We start from the raw sequence: 16365 nt of genomic DNA, 5'->3' as shown, positions 1-16365 counted from the left end.
AAATATTTGTTCTGATGAAGAAACCCCTGCAAATTCTGCTCTCATAGAAAAAGAAGAACCAAACCCTTCTGTCAATTGGAGACTTCCTCCTGTATCCCCTTCTGAGGTTTACCGCAGATTAACTCCTTTTAATCTCCGCGCGTACATTCAAATAAAGATTAAATAAAAATCCATAAAGACTGAGTTAAGTCTCAATACTATGATGAAAATTCCCATGTTTGAAATTCGCCATATACAAGCAGCCCGCAACGCAGGTTATCAGTATGCCCATCTAGGGATGGTGAGAGTCGGTCTGAATGCACTCCATCGAAAAGGTCAAAAAGCCTATGTCTTCTCAGCCCTCTTTGATAATAGATGGTCATCCTTTACACAAGCCTTGATAGGAGGAATAGAAACAAGTTTGTCCGATGGCCCTGTACAGTATGATGTTTTTCCAGATTTTTCTGTTGCACTTGATGATGTAAATATTCTACAGTGTCTGACTCTTGGTATACAGACTCAAGGCTATGAGAATTTTAAGTCTAAATCCAAAAATCTAGCCATATTTTATATTACTTGTGTTCGGTTTTACAATACAACTATTCCTGCTGTCCTGCATACTCCAGACAAGGATGATGGAAAAGTTACTCTTATTCAGTATGATTCATCCTGTAACCCATTTGCCCCAATCTCTGTTTCAAGAAAACGTGCTTGGGATACCCTCACTGCCAAGGTATCCTCCCAATAGGGACTAAGGTGTCATTCAGTCATTTTCCACTATATGAACCATTAGGCTACAGCTCTGGTATCAATCCAACAAGATATAGATACCATCTAGGCCTCCATACCCTGACACCAACCCTTACAGGCATCCAGGTATCAAATCCAAATCAGAGCTCCAACCAATACCCTCCCTCTAGGATCTAGACATCAACAGAGATCTCAATATTAACCAAGCCACAATGTCCTCCCCTGTACCATCATACAGGTAGTTTTATGGCACTGCTTCTCTCCCTTTCAACCAAATCAGAAATATCCACCAATCTGAGCATGCTTCTAAAAATTTGAACTTCTTATGGAGAGATCCGCACTACCTATATAATCACAACCCCAATCAATAAACTTTCAATATATATTTTTTTATATCCTAACACAAAACTCTGGGGACTTCAACTATTTTGAAGCCGCTTAGATCATCATATTATCCAAACTTCATTAGACATGAATTATCATCTATAATGCTTTATCCATTCTCTAATCTCATTCTCTCTTTAAGGTCTTCTCTACAACTTTCACAATATGCCCTCCCTCTCGACTAGGGAGATATACTCTTTCTTTATTCAAGCTTCTACTTAACTAGGGGACAAGTCCAACAAAAGAATATTTCTTCTAGCCACACAGGGTTTTGTATTTATATCATCATATCATTGGAGAAAATTTGACCTTCTAGAACTTCATTCCTTTTATCCTTACAAGGTCATCGACCTTTGTAAACTTTAATGTCATTAACTCCCTCTTTCCATCATGCTCAACGTCGTTAATTTATCATCAAATATGAGGTAGGTAAGCATCTTCAACGTCTTGAAGACTATGTACCTGTGAATCTTCAACAACAAGTACAACCAAGCACAAATATATATGTACAGGAGCATGAAATTAACTTTATCGACATCATAATGGGAGCATTTTAGAAAAACAAATCAAACTTTAGACATCCAAAACCTAAACCTAGTTAGGTTTACAATCAACAAGGGTTATAGCTTTATGCCCTAGACTTGCAACAAACTTTGTGAGGGATTTTGTCACAAACCATAGATTCCATCATTAAGACTAAACAACTAAATCAAGTTAGGACTATAATCATAGCGAAAGCATTTTATATCTAGGGTTTCATTATCATGCCCTAGAATCTCACATTAATCTCTACTAGGGTTTTGTCATACACCCTAGATATAGAAATAAATAAAATTAATTAATTAATGTTATATATACAATAGCTCGACCAACCTAGGGTTTCAATGCTAAGAACTTACATTGAATATTGCAAGGGTTTTGTCATAAACCCTAATTCATCAAACCCTAAAAATTTAGGGGTTTCATCATATAATTTGGACATCAACAACAGACCCTAAAAGGTTAGGATTTCATCATAACATCAACAAACCCTAAACATAAAAAAGGTTAAGCTTTTTATAGTGAACCCTAAAGGTTAGGGTTTTACCAAAGTGAACAATAGTTAGTAAGGCAAGGGTTGATTTAGTCTAGATATCAATCACCCGAACATTAAGAAAAACTTTCAAGATTCTATATCAAAACCCTAGACATGAGAGAGCTAGTAATATGAAGCAATATTTAAAGACAAAAGTAATTGTACCTTCTCATGAAAAAGGCCTGCTACAAATCTTGTACTTTCATACATAACTTGAGATTCTTCTTGTAACAAACCTTGTAGGTTTCATATTGAAGGACTCCCTCTGCAACAAAGCTTCTTATAAGTCTCCCTTTGAAGGCGCCCTCTGAATCTAGTCATAATCCTTATACCTACAAGCTCAATCCTTCAAAGAAAGGATAATAATCAAGTAACAAAGATAAAGCTAAATATACATGAAATAAAAAAGAATACTTGTATTTTGTGAGAATGTGGAAGTTTCTTCTTGGAGGACTCCTTTCTTACATAAGATCAACATTTCTATATGTACCAGTAACATTTACTTTACAAATACCACCAAAAGTATACAAGTACAAGAGCATGATTACAAACTAGGGATTTAGGATCCAAACCCTAAAATATCAATTCTAGGGTTTCAAATTAAATTCTATACTTACTAGGGCTTCTAATTTCTCCCTAGACTACTTACAAAGCATAGAGACCAAAATTAGGTTTTCTATGAGGAAACAAAATTAGAATGGGATTAGGGTTTCTCAACTACAGGTTACAAATACTTGAATGCCAACAACTTTCAACATTGCAAACCTTAGAACCAAAAATGAGATTTTAGAACCCTAATATAATAAGGATAAGACAATTATACTTACCTCAAGGAGTGCTTACTTTGGTCCTTTGTTGCAATGGTTTCTTCAAGATGTAATGAATATTACAAAAATGTCAAGGTCAAGTGTTACTTCCTTTACTGATATGAATGTGATCTACTTCTTTTATATATGATATTCTTTTTGTTGTAGAATAGGGCTTTAGTTGCCTTGCTTGTTGGACTTTACTTATTTTTGATTTAGTTTCTTTCCTTTGTGATTTGGTTACCTTTCTCAGAACTTTGTAACTTCAAACTACTGCGATGACTTGGAGACTTTATAATTTCCAAACCTTCGATCTATCTATTAGAGATTATTTCGGTATTGACTAGGCTTGGATTTTTTATCAGATGCATCATATAGCAATGATTGTTATTATACCATCTATAACTCGGGATATCGGATCCTTATGACATAGTTTCAAATCTAGTATTGACTTTTAACTATATACTGTAGCATATCCTTCATCTTTGGATTAACTAACATGCTTTGAATTGTATTAGACTTCCTTATAAACTCCTTTTTAGTGAAAGTTCAGTCATCCTTCCATTCTCTCCAATATTGTAGTTCGGCTTATTTGATGTGTAAATTGCCTCGCATCTCTGTATAGACTAAATTTATGTACCAAGTTCCCTATGTGTTTCAATTCAGGTTATGAGCCTTGCATGTTGTAGCTTAATAATTTTACTGTCATCCTTCATTGTATTCCATCACTAGTAGGAAGCTTGTATCTCTAGAACTTGCAAAATCCATATTGTGTCTAGCTAGTGAATTGATTTAGAGATGTGCTAAAAGATCTTCAAGTTTCCTTTTCCTTTCTCCTTTACCTTAGCTCTGATATCATGTTTAAAAAAAATAAAAATAAATAAAAATAAAAAATTAACTTTGATAATTACTTGTGATATTCTTGTGATTTGATCATCTTCTTTATGTCTTCTTTAAGTTCTTTTCATGAAGCAACTACCAAAACAAAATCATGAAGATCAATGACAGATGATGTAGGCACACAACCAAGGAAAAACCCCTCTTTGAGGGGAAAACCAAAAAATCTCTTCTTCAAGAACCAGGTAAATGAGACAACTTAGATCTTTTGACCAAGACAGATATTTTCCTCCGTCCACCAAGTGAGCCTCCCATGAAGACAAGTCAAACTTTATTCCATTTCACAAGTCAACATAAGTCAACTCTACAAGTGACTTTGCCTTCTCTGCAATATTGGTCCTTTCTGTAACAATGTAAGTCTCGACCCTCTTTGCAACACTGTAAATTTTGGCCCTCTCTTTAACATTGTAAGTTTTGACCCTCTCTACAACTCTATAATTCGGTCCTCTTTTGCAGCTTTGTAATTTGGCATGCACCTTAATCCTCTTCACACGTGTGGTAGAAAGATAAAGAATCTCGGCTCCTCTTTTTTAGTATCTTCTTTCTATGCAAAGACATCCCTTTAGACTTTTTCGCACTCGTTTTTTCACTTGAGAATTGCAAATCAAATTCATAGATAACTTTCTCCCTTACTAGGTCGAATCCATGGCTATATATAGTGGTTTGAAGCTCCTCTATTAGGCCGACATGAAGAGAAGGGTGGACCGACTTGGTGGAGTATAACATGACTAAAATACATAAAATGATTTTCTTTCTTTGACACAATGAGCCAAAGAAAGGTCTTTAAATAATGACTTTGACTTTGACTCAAGACACAAAACCTAGAGCACTTAATGGGTACTTTTTACATGAAAATAAAATAAATAAGCATGAAACCCATGCTAATAAATAATTTTTCTTTTACAAATAATTTCATTTTTCTTTCTTTTGACAAATACATTACATCATGACTCAATTACACTTATGAAAATTGATACTAGTTACATTTCTCAACATTAAAGGAATATAAAAAGACATTCATTAAAAATATGGAATATCTATAAGGGTTATTTTTACTGGAAGATGTATTGGGAGGGAGATTCAACAAAAGGATTTGCAATGTTTTTATCAATACCTAGTGAGATTAGAGATACTCTTTAATATCCCATAAACACAAGTGCTACAACGCATGTTGAATATGTGGAGACCTTGTGGACTAAATTAGAAGACTTCACTTGAAATATTGATATTTTATTATAATGGAAGTTGATCATCTCTCTATAAATAAAGAATTGTACTCATGGTTGGATTGGGGGGAATCCCTTAGCAATTTTAAAATTTCTATTGGAAATTTTTATTTTCTTCATTGTGCTATGAATGGTGACCTAGAGTGCTCGATTGAAGGTGTTATTTTGTGGATACTTCTTAATGGATGGATCAATGGATTAATGGCTTTGTGTATAGTATGATGAGTAAGTGGTCTCTTCATTTCCCTCTAGTATTTTATTCTTGAATGGTTGTAAATGTGGTGTTCTTATCTAGCAATGGTGGTGCCCCCTCTTCTACCATTAAGAATTGTACTCATGGTTGGATTAGGGGAGAAATCCTTGAGCAATTTTAAAATTTCTATTGGAAACTTTTATTTTCTTCATTGTGCTATGAATGGTGACGTAAGGCACTTAATTGAAGGTGTTATTTTGTGGATACTTCTTAATGGATGGATCAATGGATTAATGGCTTTGTGAGTAATATGATGAGGAAGTGGTATCTTCATTTCCCTCTGGTATTTTATTCTTGAATGGTTGTAAATGTGGTGTTCTTATCTAGCAGTGGTGGTACCCCCTCTTCTACCTTCTTGAATAAATTCCTTCTCAAAAACATTGGAGGTATTCTAGCGTAGAATCTTCCTCTAGCCTTCTTGAAAATTATGAGGTAGCTAGGGTGATCTATTAGGGTTTGTAGTGGACTTCCCTCATTATCGTTCTTGGGTTAACTTATAAAATTCTAAAGAGGAACCTTAGTTGAACCTTAGTTGACCCCATATGTCCAACATAAAGACACTAGTCTCCAATCCCATCAAAATTTCATGATTTTAACTCTTTTAAATTGTTTTGTTGGATTTACTCATCAAAATCACCTTGAAATGCATTACTCTAAAATCCCAACAATCCTACCAGAGGGAAGCCCCCTTTTAGTCAAAGGAGATCCTAGTTGAAGTGAAGAAGAGGATTGTTGAGGCGATAGTTGCATCCCTCTTAATTGGACTAAAGTTGCACTTGAGCTTAGGATTATCTCTATAAGTATGAGTTTGTGTGGTAACAGACTCACTTTTGGAAGTGATGCCTAAATATTTAAAACATAAATCTTGCCATAGTATCTATAACAAATATTCTTGATCATATCAATGCGGCAATATTTTACCCATGCACCAACCGCAAAACATTAATTCTTTGTGCTGAAAACAAATTGTTATAAAAGAATCCAATGTTGGGGTCTGTCTAAAATGTCACAACCAACAGAAAGCCAACCTAAATATTTAAGCTCATTAAAGAAATTTTGAGGTCTAAAATGGGCCTCAAAACAAAAATATACAACCAAAATCAACTTTATAAGACCTAATAGGATTCAAGATGATGATGTCAACCATGGGGGTTGATTCACCATTTTTTGAGTAAAAAGGTAAAAAGAGTTTTAAAAAACCTATTTTTGCAACTCATATTTTCAACTTATCTCCCTACAGTTTTACTCAAATATTGAGCAGGAGCACTTGTTGGATGTAGAATTTAATTCTTCATCCAAGGAGTACCCATGTTGCATACTATCGATGGACCCTAATACATGAAAAATGAGAAATACATCGAAAACGTGATTGCAATCACATTTTTTCACATATTTCTCATTTTCCCTGTAGCGAGATCCATCAAAAGTATGCAACATGGGTACTCCTTGGATGAAGAATTAAATTCGGCATCCAACGAGTGCTCTCGTTTGAAATTTGAATAAAATCGTAGAGAGATGAATTGAAAATACGTGTTGAAAATATAGTTTTTTTTCTTTTTTCCCTCTAAAATTTGATGATGTAAAATATTATCTTATCTTATTATTTCCACTATTATTTTATAATATTCCTTAGGAGGCCCATTTTATACCTCAAATTTTCTCTAATGCATATTGCACTGTACTTTGATTATAACATACAGAGATCAATCACATAACAAACTTTGATACTTGTGTACCTTCCACTTCGGATCATGCCAATGATATTTTTTGCATAATACCGCATCAAATTTAATGTCATTCTTAACACATCAGGACTCCCCTCTTTATGTACTCAGTCACAAGTGAACAAATGTTTAGCTTGCTCTGAAATGTAGCAAATTAACTTGAAAACTAAAGGTAAATAGAGAAGATTTGATGGGAAAAAAATCAATTATCATAAGTTAAAGTTTTCTAACACTTTCCTTAACAGAGTACAGACTCCATTTTAAATATTTTGACCATAATTTTAGGTACAAGTAGAAGGAATATTAATTGACTCATCAGATCACTGATGGCTGATGCAAGCATAAAGGAATAGTAAATCACTCATCAGATTACTGATGGTAGAATATATAGCTCTATGGGGTAGAGACAAAGATGATTCAGTAAGCTCATGAGAAAATCCGAAAGACTCAAAAGGTAGTTTGTATCAAGAAAGTTAAAATGAGCCTGAAAGTTTTTTTCTTTACATTTACCAGGTCTTATATGATTCTTAATTTAATCACTATTTTTTCTTGCATTTTAGTTGTAATGGAAACATTTCACCCGCGAAAATCATTACAATGATTGTGGATTCAAAGATTAAATACCCTGCATCTATTGTAACTCTGGCAGAAAACAGTGTCCATAGCTCTTCCATTGTTCCACAACTTATCAATCGGTTTGTGTCGATACATCAGTTCTCAGGAATGGCTCATTTGAGTACTTTGAATAAGGAAGGAGATCAAGGGCTTCCTCCGCAATACGCCTGTCTTCATGAATTTTTTCTATCAAGGCTTCCAAGGATGGAAATGTAACCTGCACTTACGAGTAAAAGAAATCAGACATAATATTCCAAACTGGGGGGTGAGTGAAAGAACAATTACGAAAGACAACAGTACATCTATTTAGTAAAAATACCTCAGGACGAATGTACCCAACAATGACAAGACGCAGCTCCTCCCCATAGAAATCTTCTTCAAATTCATGAAGAAGCCATGGTTCCTTCAATCACATTTCACACATTAAATTTATTAAAGCTTGAAAAGGATCTAAAGGAGGTACAAAAGTTATCAGACGTGCACCAAAAAACGGCTTATGGGTTTAAGTATCAAGTTCCATCTATTAGCAGCACTTACAATTGTCTTTTTGGTGTTACCAAAGTAAGGATTCCATCCTATGCTCATCACCATCTTATAAATACCACGCGTAGAAAGTCCAGCCCAACCCATGTATACCCCACATGGTTGCTGAGCAATAGTTGAGGAAAGATCATCTGCTGATAAATTGGCTGAAAGTAGAACTCTACCTCTTAATCAGTCGATAAATTATTAACAATAAGCAACAAGAGATAGGTTGATTGTAAGGGACATTTTATAATACATTTATACCTTTGTTGCAAACTTTATATTGACATACCTAGAGATAGTATGATTCTATGTGACTTTTTATAATACTTGTAGACCTTTGTTACAAACTTACATTGACATACCTGTAGGAATCCCAAGGATCTTTGAACCACGACCAAATCCCTTAATAACAGGACCTCCAATATACAAGGGTTCAATTGGCAAAGTGTTTGCTATCCCTGCATGCAAAATACAATTAGCAATAATAAACAATCTGCAATTGCCTGAATAAAACATGTTCCCCACGTTCAACATAAGCCCCGCTGCAGAAAGTGACAACCATGACCCTTGTTATCCTAAATAGATGGAAAGAAAAGTGTTGAAAGTATTACAGCTGGAAATTTCATTATCTATAAACAGGTTTCTTTTCATGTTCCAGTGGAAGTTGAATTGTTTCAGCTATCCCTTTGATGATGCATATGTGTCTAATGTGAGTTATAAAGACATGTCTAATTGTTTATCTTGTATTTCACCTGTCTCTGTGAACTATTGCTACATTAATTTTTCCTGTATGGTTGCTGCAATATTTCTCCACGGTATCTATTTCTGCATTGTGGCTGCAATTCCTCTATTTCTCCACTGTATCCAATGGGTTTAATTATTCCAGATTTACAAATTAGGATATATTCTAATATTTTTTCATAGTGAAGCCATGTCTTCAGGAACAAATTGAATTTCTAAAGGTGCTTTATTAGTCTTGAACAAATCTCTTAGCTTCTGTCATACATCATGCAAATATTTATTATACTCATTCTATTTCCTCACAGTATAAAATGAGAAGTACCACCGTCAGCCAACTCTTTTCTCTAGGTCCTTCCATATTTAAAGTGTTTCAATGCTCCACAAGTCCTTTCCATGTCTGATAAATTATAATAGACCCTGTGCACATGCTTCATCCCCAAGGTATGCACTAACGCCTATTAGTATATGGACAAGTCACAATCTTAAAAAGTACGACTCAGTAATGCACTCAATTGTTCGTCTGTCTTAAAATCCGTGATATCAAATTTTCAACTCTGGTAACTTCTTTTTTAATAAGGCAGCGAGAATGCCAACAAGCATCTTTTTCTAAGGATCTAAGGTTGATTCTTCTACGAAAGTTTCTAACCAAGAATGGTGTTACATGTTTCTAAATAAGAGAAATATTAATAATACATCTCTCCATCTACAAATCATAGTGTTTCTAAAGAATGTTTCAACATTTATTAAAGTTTAAGATAATGGGATTTCAAAAATACTAAGTGAAACCATGTTTTGGGCATTAAGGATGGAGAAACAATAGGACATGAGCCCTAGTTTTTAAAATGGCTGGAAACTAAGGCTAAACTTCAAGACACGAAATGGGGTAGGTGAAACTCAAATAGCAGGGCATAGCATAAGACAGTGCAGGAGCAGAGTCTATAACAAAATAAGATTTTAATGTTGATCTCGCATTAAAAATGGTAAGCAGTCTTAACACAATCCAGGTATTAAAGGTCCTTTTAGCTACTTGACATAATTGGGAATGCTCAGGGTTTTGTTATTCCAGGTTCATGTCCATCCAGAGGCTGTGAGCAGCTTGGCAAGTTGTGTTTGGTTTTCTTGCTTGACACTTTGAGGGGGCTCGAGATGCCTGGATTTGGTTTCACATCTGACTCGTACATTCTTTTCCTCCAATGAGAAGTTGACCTTTCATCTAGGTTGCTAGCAAAAGATTGCCAAGGAAAGGTCTCTTTTCTCAAAGGGAATTTTTGAATCATGATCACCAAGAATGGCATAACTAGTGTGTGCTTAATCGGGGCCAAAAGCTTATTGCTAGGTTGCAGGAAATGCCTAACCCACTGACATATGAATACTGAAAGCTCGTGGAAACACAAAAACAGGTACAAAATGACTCAAAAATGCCTTAAATCATGCCATAGTACATACTGTTGAGAAATATAGGGCAGCTAAATTAGGTGTGATTTCTCTAAACTTGATAACTGCTTGTGATGTTCTTTTACTTTAACTTGATGTACTTATAATTTGCTTCTTCTTATCTTGATTATTATGGTGTTCTTATCATCAAACAGCTACCAAAACATGAAGATCAATAGAACAAATGGACACAAGATGTAGGCTGCTAGCCAGGGCCAAAACCTCTCCTAGAGAGGAAAACCCACAAGAAATTCTTCTCTTCTTATAGAATCTTCAAATGACGAATTCCAAGACCTTTTAGACCCAAGATTGAGACCCCTCCAAGACCAAGTCAACCTTCTTTTAGATGAGCTTCTCTTTCACAAAGTCAACCCAAGTCAAATCTTCTTTATTTGCACAACTTCGACCCCTGCAACAAATTTTTGGCCTTCACTGCAGGTCTGCACTTTTTCAGCCCTCCTGCAACTCCTGTAACATCGCACGTTAGGGAGAAAGAGGCTAATTTTGGTTCTTCCTTGCTTCGCTTAGCTTGGTTCTTCCTTCTAGGCTACTAGACCATAAAATAAACTTCTTGACTTCAAATTTCGGTTCTTGAGAGATCAGAAACTTCGACCTTGTAGCCATAGAAACCCTAGCTTCTTTTCGCACATGTGAGAGATAGAGAGAGTAAACTTCAGAGTTTCATCTTTCCTTCTTCCTTCTAGACCTTTGCTTTCTCTTTTTCTTCGTCTTAGCTTTTCTTGTGTGAATAATTATGAATATATCCAAATGAAGTCAAATGGTCTCTTATATATAGTTGTTCTAGGAGTGTGAATTGTCCTTTATGAGGCCAACTTCTTTGTAGGCCTACTTGGTCTTGGAGGGATATTTTGACACTTTTGACTGAAAAGAAATTCTTTTGACTTGATATAAAATGCCCAATAGGGTTTATTACATATGACAATAACTCTTTTTTACTTTTTGACTCTATGACAAAACCTAGAAGCACACAATGGATGCTTTGACCTAAAACAAATTGATCTTGAGCATGAAACCCATGCTATATAAAATAACAAGAATAATTTTACATCAAATATATATCAAATCAATATTACATAGAATATTATGAAGACCAAACCTAGTTACACATTTCAACACTCCCTCTTAACTAGGGAGCTATTCATAATACATTGATGGTACCTGGACACTCTCATACTAAAGAATTCTCATAAAAAGATTCAGATTGGTAAGCCATCTCACAAGTTATCTTTTCAAATTATATCAGTGCATCCCATCATATCAACCAGCATTGTCATATAACAAGGCCTTGACTAATAGCTCTATCTCTCCACTAGATTAGAGCACACTGCTAGGAGACAATAATTTATAAACACCTTCATCATTGCCTCTCAAGGCACATACCCCATCCGGATGTTCGCAAGGTATGTCCTTTTAGGACCATTCCCTCACACATCCTCAAGGAATCTCCTCTTCAACTACTCTTGCCTATTGGATGCCCTATCTCATCCTCAAATATTATTGGTTCTCGAGACTACTTCTATCCTCAAGAAGTATCGGTCTTAGATGCTTACCAAATCCTCCATTCTTTCTTCATGATGTGAAGACGAGAATGATGTGTCTACCTCTCCCTCTTGACTAGGGAGGATCTGATCATTCCTTTACACATGAAAGGAATATATCCAAGTTCCCTTTTAACTAGGGACTTGTTTCCAACAATAGGTATCTATTTCTTCGTGGGGATCATGGTACTATCAACTGCGTGAAGGGCTCTTCTTTCTGCATCATCATGAATAAAATTCAACTTCTACAGCATGGATCCATCTTTTCTATAACTTCTTCGTAGGGCTTCAGCCATCTTCTATATCACTTTTGTTGATTTCTGGTAGCATCAAATGTGCTCTAAGCCTCAAAATTTGCAAGGAGGCTTGGACACATGTATTCCACAATACCCAGAAATCGTTTTGGGAAATTCCACCTGGAGACAGTTTTATTAAAATAATTAATTATTTTTAATGGGAGCCTAAGTCTAAATTTAGGAAATTAAAATAATTAAAGGGTATTAATCTAACTGTGGGTGAAACTTCTAGAAGAAGACAAGGATCAAGCCAAAATGATATGAGCCATTGATTAAAATCTAATTTGGGTCGTTGGTTCTCAACATAAGGATTATAAGAGGAGGCTTGATGGGCATTTGGAAAAAACATCGACTGGGAGATCAGAGATCGAATTTTTAAAGAGAGCAGCGCAACAGTTGCCAGAGAGATTCGAAGTGATTTCGTACAGAGAGGGGCAGGGATAGTTCCGGTTGGATATTTCTCTGTCAAAATTGGCAACTAGGGCAAAACTTCATGTGGGTCATCTTATTCATGGCTGATAATATTTTTATTGGATTCCTCTTGTCGAGAGGTGTAGGGTTGATATAAAGATCATCCGATACCGATAAGTATTCATGGAGATACGAATTTATTTTCATTATGGAATTATTATCAAGCCGACCTACAACTCATGTAGGCTCAAAAGCCCAACAGTGGCATCTATTCAAACACCAACGTTGTGTATAAATATAGGAGGACTTTTCCTCATTTGGACTCACTCATCTCATCACATCTCTCTCTCTCTACTGCGCAGAAAAGAGTCTCTTCTCTACTGCACAGAAAAGGGTCTCTCCCTCACACATGTGAAGCCAGAAGCTGCTGAAACTGACGCTGCAACTGCAAAAGTAAAGATTGACCTGCGTGGACTAGAAGATCTCCTCATTTGAACTACATTGTAGGTTCATCTGAACCTCCTCTGAAAGCCGCAACTTTTGGTGGTGAAATCAAGTCAATCCGACGAATCGTTTGCAAGATATCGACTGCCCTAATTTGAAGGAAGCTGTTGAAACTAAAGTTGCAACTGCAGAAGTAAAGATTGACCTGTGTGGACTAGAAGATCTCCTCATCTGAACTGCACTGTAGATTCATCCGAACCTCCTCTGAAAGCCGCAACTTTTGGTGGTGGAATCAAGTCAATCCGACGGACAGTTTGCAAGATATCAATTGCCCTAGTTTGACGCCGGAAGCTGCCGAAACTGAAACTGCAACTGCAGAAGTAAAGTTTGACCTGCGTGGACTAGAAGATCTACTCATCTGAACTACACTGTAGGTTCATCTGAACCTCCTCTAGAAGCCGTAACTTTTGGTGAGGAATCAAACTAATCCGACAGTCGATTTGTGAGATATCATCTACCCTAGTTTGATGATAAAGCCGCTAATGCTGATGCTGTTGATCTAGGGTTTGCTACTGCTGATATGAATCAAATTTATTGTACTATTTCTCTCTGCTAAATTATTGAAGATAAAAGAAGATTTGATCAAAGGGTTTCCCCACACATTGTGGGGTTTGTCCTTGGCTAGCCGCCACATCTTGTGTCTCTTCTCTTGGCTTGTTTTCTATCAATCGTTTAATGTTCTATCTGTACTTTATGTACATGTGATTGCTAATCTGTGGAATATAATAAGAAAAAGAAGTAAACTGTTATAAGCATAGAAAATACCATAACTTAACATGGTATCAGAGCCGAGGTGAAGACAAGCCCGAGCAAGAGCAAGAGCAATCACCAAAGAGAAGATTGGTAAGGCTATCCTAAAAGAACTATGGGGTCCCCAACACTAGTTCCTGCCGAAGACAAGCTCTGTGAGAAAGTTTACTATCATGAATGGAAAATGTCTATCGATCTAACTCTAGAAGATCAAGGAGTGTTGGACCATGTAAGAGGCAATATTGTTGAGCCTCCATCAAATGCATCCGCTGCTACCTGGAACAAATGGAAAAATGGAGAAGTCAAAACAAAGAAGATCATCCGGGACTCTATCGACAAGCACTTGGTGGCCTACATCTCTAAACTGGACACCTCCAAGGAAATCTACGATAGACTGGTGAGTTTATTTAAAGTTAATGATGCAAATCAAGTTTTGTTTCTTAGAAATAAGCTGAAGGAAATTCATAAGGGTAAAGATGAGAGTATGCAAGCATACTTCTTAAGAATCACCGAGATCAAGAACGATCTCCTATCTATTGGGGAGACTATTACTGACAAAGAAATGGCACTCACGACTCTTGGAGGATTACCATCCAAATGGTACGTGTTCAGGACTACTCTTCTGAACAATAATGTAATTCCTGGTTTCGAGGAATTAATGGCTAGATGCATTCAAGAAGAAACAAGGGTAGAAGAGCAAGAAATGCCCATGCCTAAAGGTCCTCCTGCTGCCTTTTCTTCTCATGCTAAGAAAAGAAATAATTCTGGGACTAAATTAAAAGGAAAGGCTGGACCTAAGGGTGGAAGACAAGGATGATGTTACATCTGCGATAAAGCAGGTCACTATGCAAGGGAGTGCCCTGATAGAAAGGACTCACACCGGGACGATGATCAAAATCCCTCTAATGGCAATCAAAGGAATGACAAATGCATAGCAAAGGTAAGAGGAGAGCTAGGAATCAAGGAAGAGGACAAACATTCAAGAAGGCTAGAAATTTCAGGATGTATTAAATGCACCTTACCTCAGAAAGAACTTGGTGTCCATCTCGACGACAGAAGACAAAGGCTACAAGGTAACCTTCAGCGATGGCAAGGTACGTATATGGAAAAATAATGTTAAAGATGCCTTTACTCTTGGGTTTCGTGTTGATTCATTATATTAGGTCGATGGAAGTCTACTAGGTGTCATGTCTTATGACACATCTCTTCAGTCTGAACTTTGGCATCGGAGGTTTCCCCCCTTCATTATAAAGCTCTACTCGGTGGAAGACAAATGGTGATAGAGATGCTCGAATTCCGAGTAGAGAAAGAAGGTGTATGCCCAGGATGTGCCAAAGGAAAGCTCAAAAGGGGACCATTCCCCTCAAGCCTAAGCAAGACCTCTGATATATTACAGTTTGGTTCACTCAGGCATACCTGAGGTTGGCATTAAGAGGGAGACTACTACACCACATACTCCAGAGCAGAATGGTGTGTCACCGTACGATTGTGGAAGCTATCTCTATGGGTAGATGATGTAATAATGCCTGATGTGGAAGAACCCATGGATCCTATTTATCCACCTAAGCCTTCCTCTTCTAGGAAGAGGCCTTCATGGCTTAGGGGGATACTTGATGATGCTGAAGGGCATGTTGCACCCTGAGGAACCTTTCATAAAAGTAAGAAACCTAATAGGTATCAGGGATACCTGACCATCATGAGCACGATCATACAAAATAAGCCTTCATCATTCTCAGATGCTGTCAAGCATCAAGTATGGCAGGATGCTATGACCGAAGAATATGAGTCTACTATGAAGAATGATGTTTGGGAAGTAGTTCCCAGACGCCAGGACAAGACAGTTGTTACTTCCAAATGGCTTTACAAGATAAAGCATGCAGTAGATGGAAGTACGGAAAAGTATAAGGCTCGTTTTGTTGCTCGTGGTTTCTCCCAGAAAGATGGTATAGACTATGAGAGATATTTGCACCTGTTGCCGAATATACGGCCATCTGCTCGATCATAGCTCTTGCTGCTTCACAAGGATGGAACCTACACCAGATGGATGTCAAGACAACGTTCTTGCACAGCTCGATCAAAGAAGAGGTCTATGTCGAGCAACTCGAAGGATTTGAGATTTATGATCGAAAATCTCGTGTATGCAGGTTGAAGAAGGCTCTCTATTGGCTAAAGCAAGCACCCCGAGCATGGTATGAGAGGATCGACAGCTACTTGATGAAGCTGGGATTCACTAGGAGTGAAGCCAATCCTAACCTTTACTTTAAGGTTGAAGATGACAAGCCTCTCATACTAGGTGTTGTATGTGTATGACCTCTTTCTAACAGGTGCATACCCTCTCATTCACAAATGTAAGAGGGAGTTGGCTTCTGAATTTGAAATGGAGGACCTAGGACTAATGCACTATTTCCTAGGACTTGAAGTGTGGCAAAAGCC

General features: G+C 36.8%; 1 protein-coding gene across 1 annotated transcript in view; it reads right to left on the bottom strand.

Moving 5' to 3' along the window:
• Positions 1-7444: 7444 nt before the first annotated feature.
• Positions 7445-16365, bottom strand: part of FMN/FHY (riboflavin kinase/FMN hydrolase) — a 246154-nt gene continuing 237233 nt past the window's right edge. Inside the window, exons 7-10 of the mRNA XM_089424162.1 lie at positions 8600-8695; positions 8247-8398; positions 8029-8112; positions 7445-7926 (exon numbers count right to left, since the gene is read on the bottom strand). Of these exons, the coding sequence (XP_089280288.1) occupies positions 7783-7926; positions 8029-8112; positions 8247-8398; positions 8600-8695 (476 nt within the window). The 3' untranslated portion in view covers positions 7445-7782. The remainder of the gene's footprint in view (positions 7927-8028; positions 8113-8246; positions 8399-8599; positions 8696-16365) is intronic.

This window comes from Pinus tabuliformis, chromosome 4_2 (assembly GCF_031772625.1).
Source record: "Pinus tabuliformis cultivar Carrire ecotype Pingquan chromosome 4_2, CPIR1, whole genome shotgun sequence".
Taxonomy (NCBI): domain Eukaryota; kingdom Viridiplantae; phylum Streptophyta; class Pinopsida; order Pinales; family Pinaceae; genus Pinus; species Pinus tabuliformis.
Note: the sequence above shows the minus strand (reverse complement) of the source record. Positions and strands in the feature narration are given on the sequence as shown.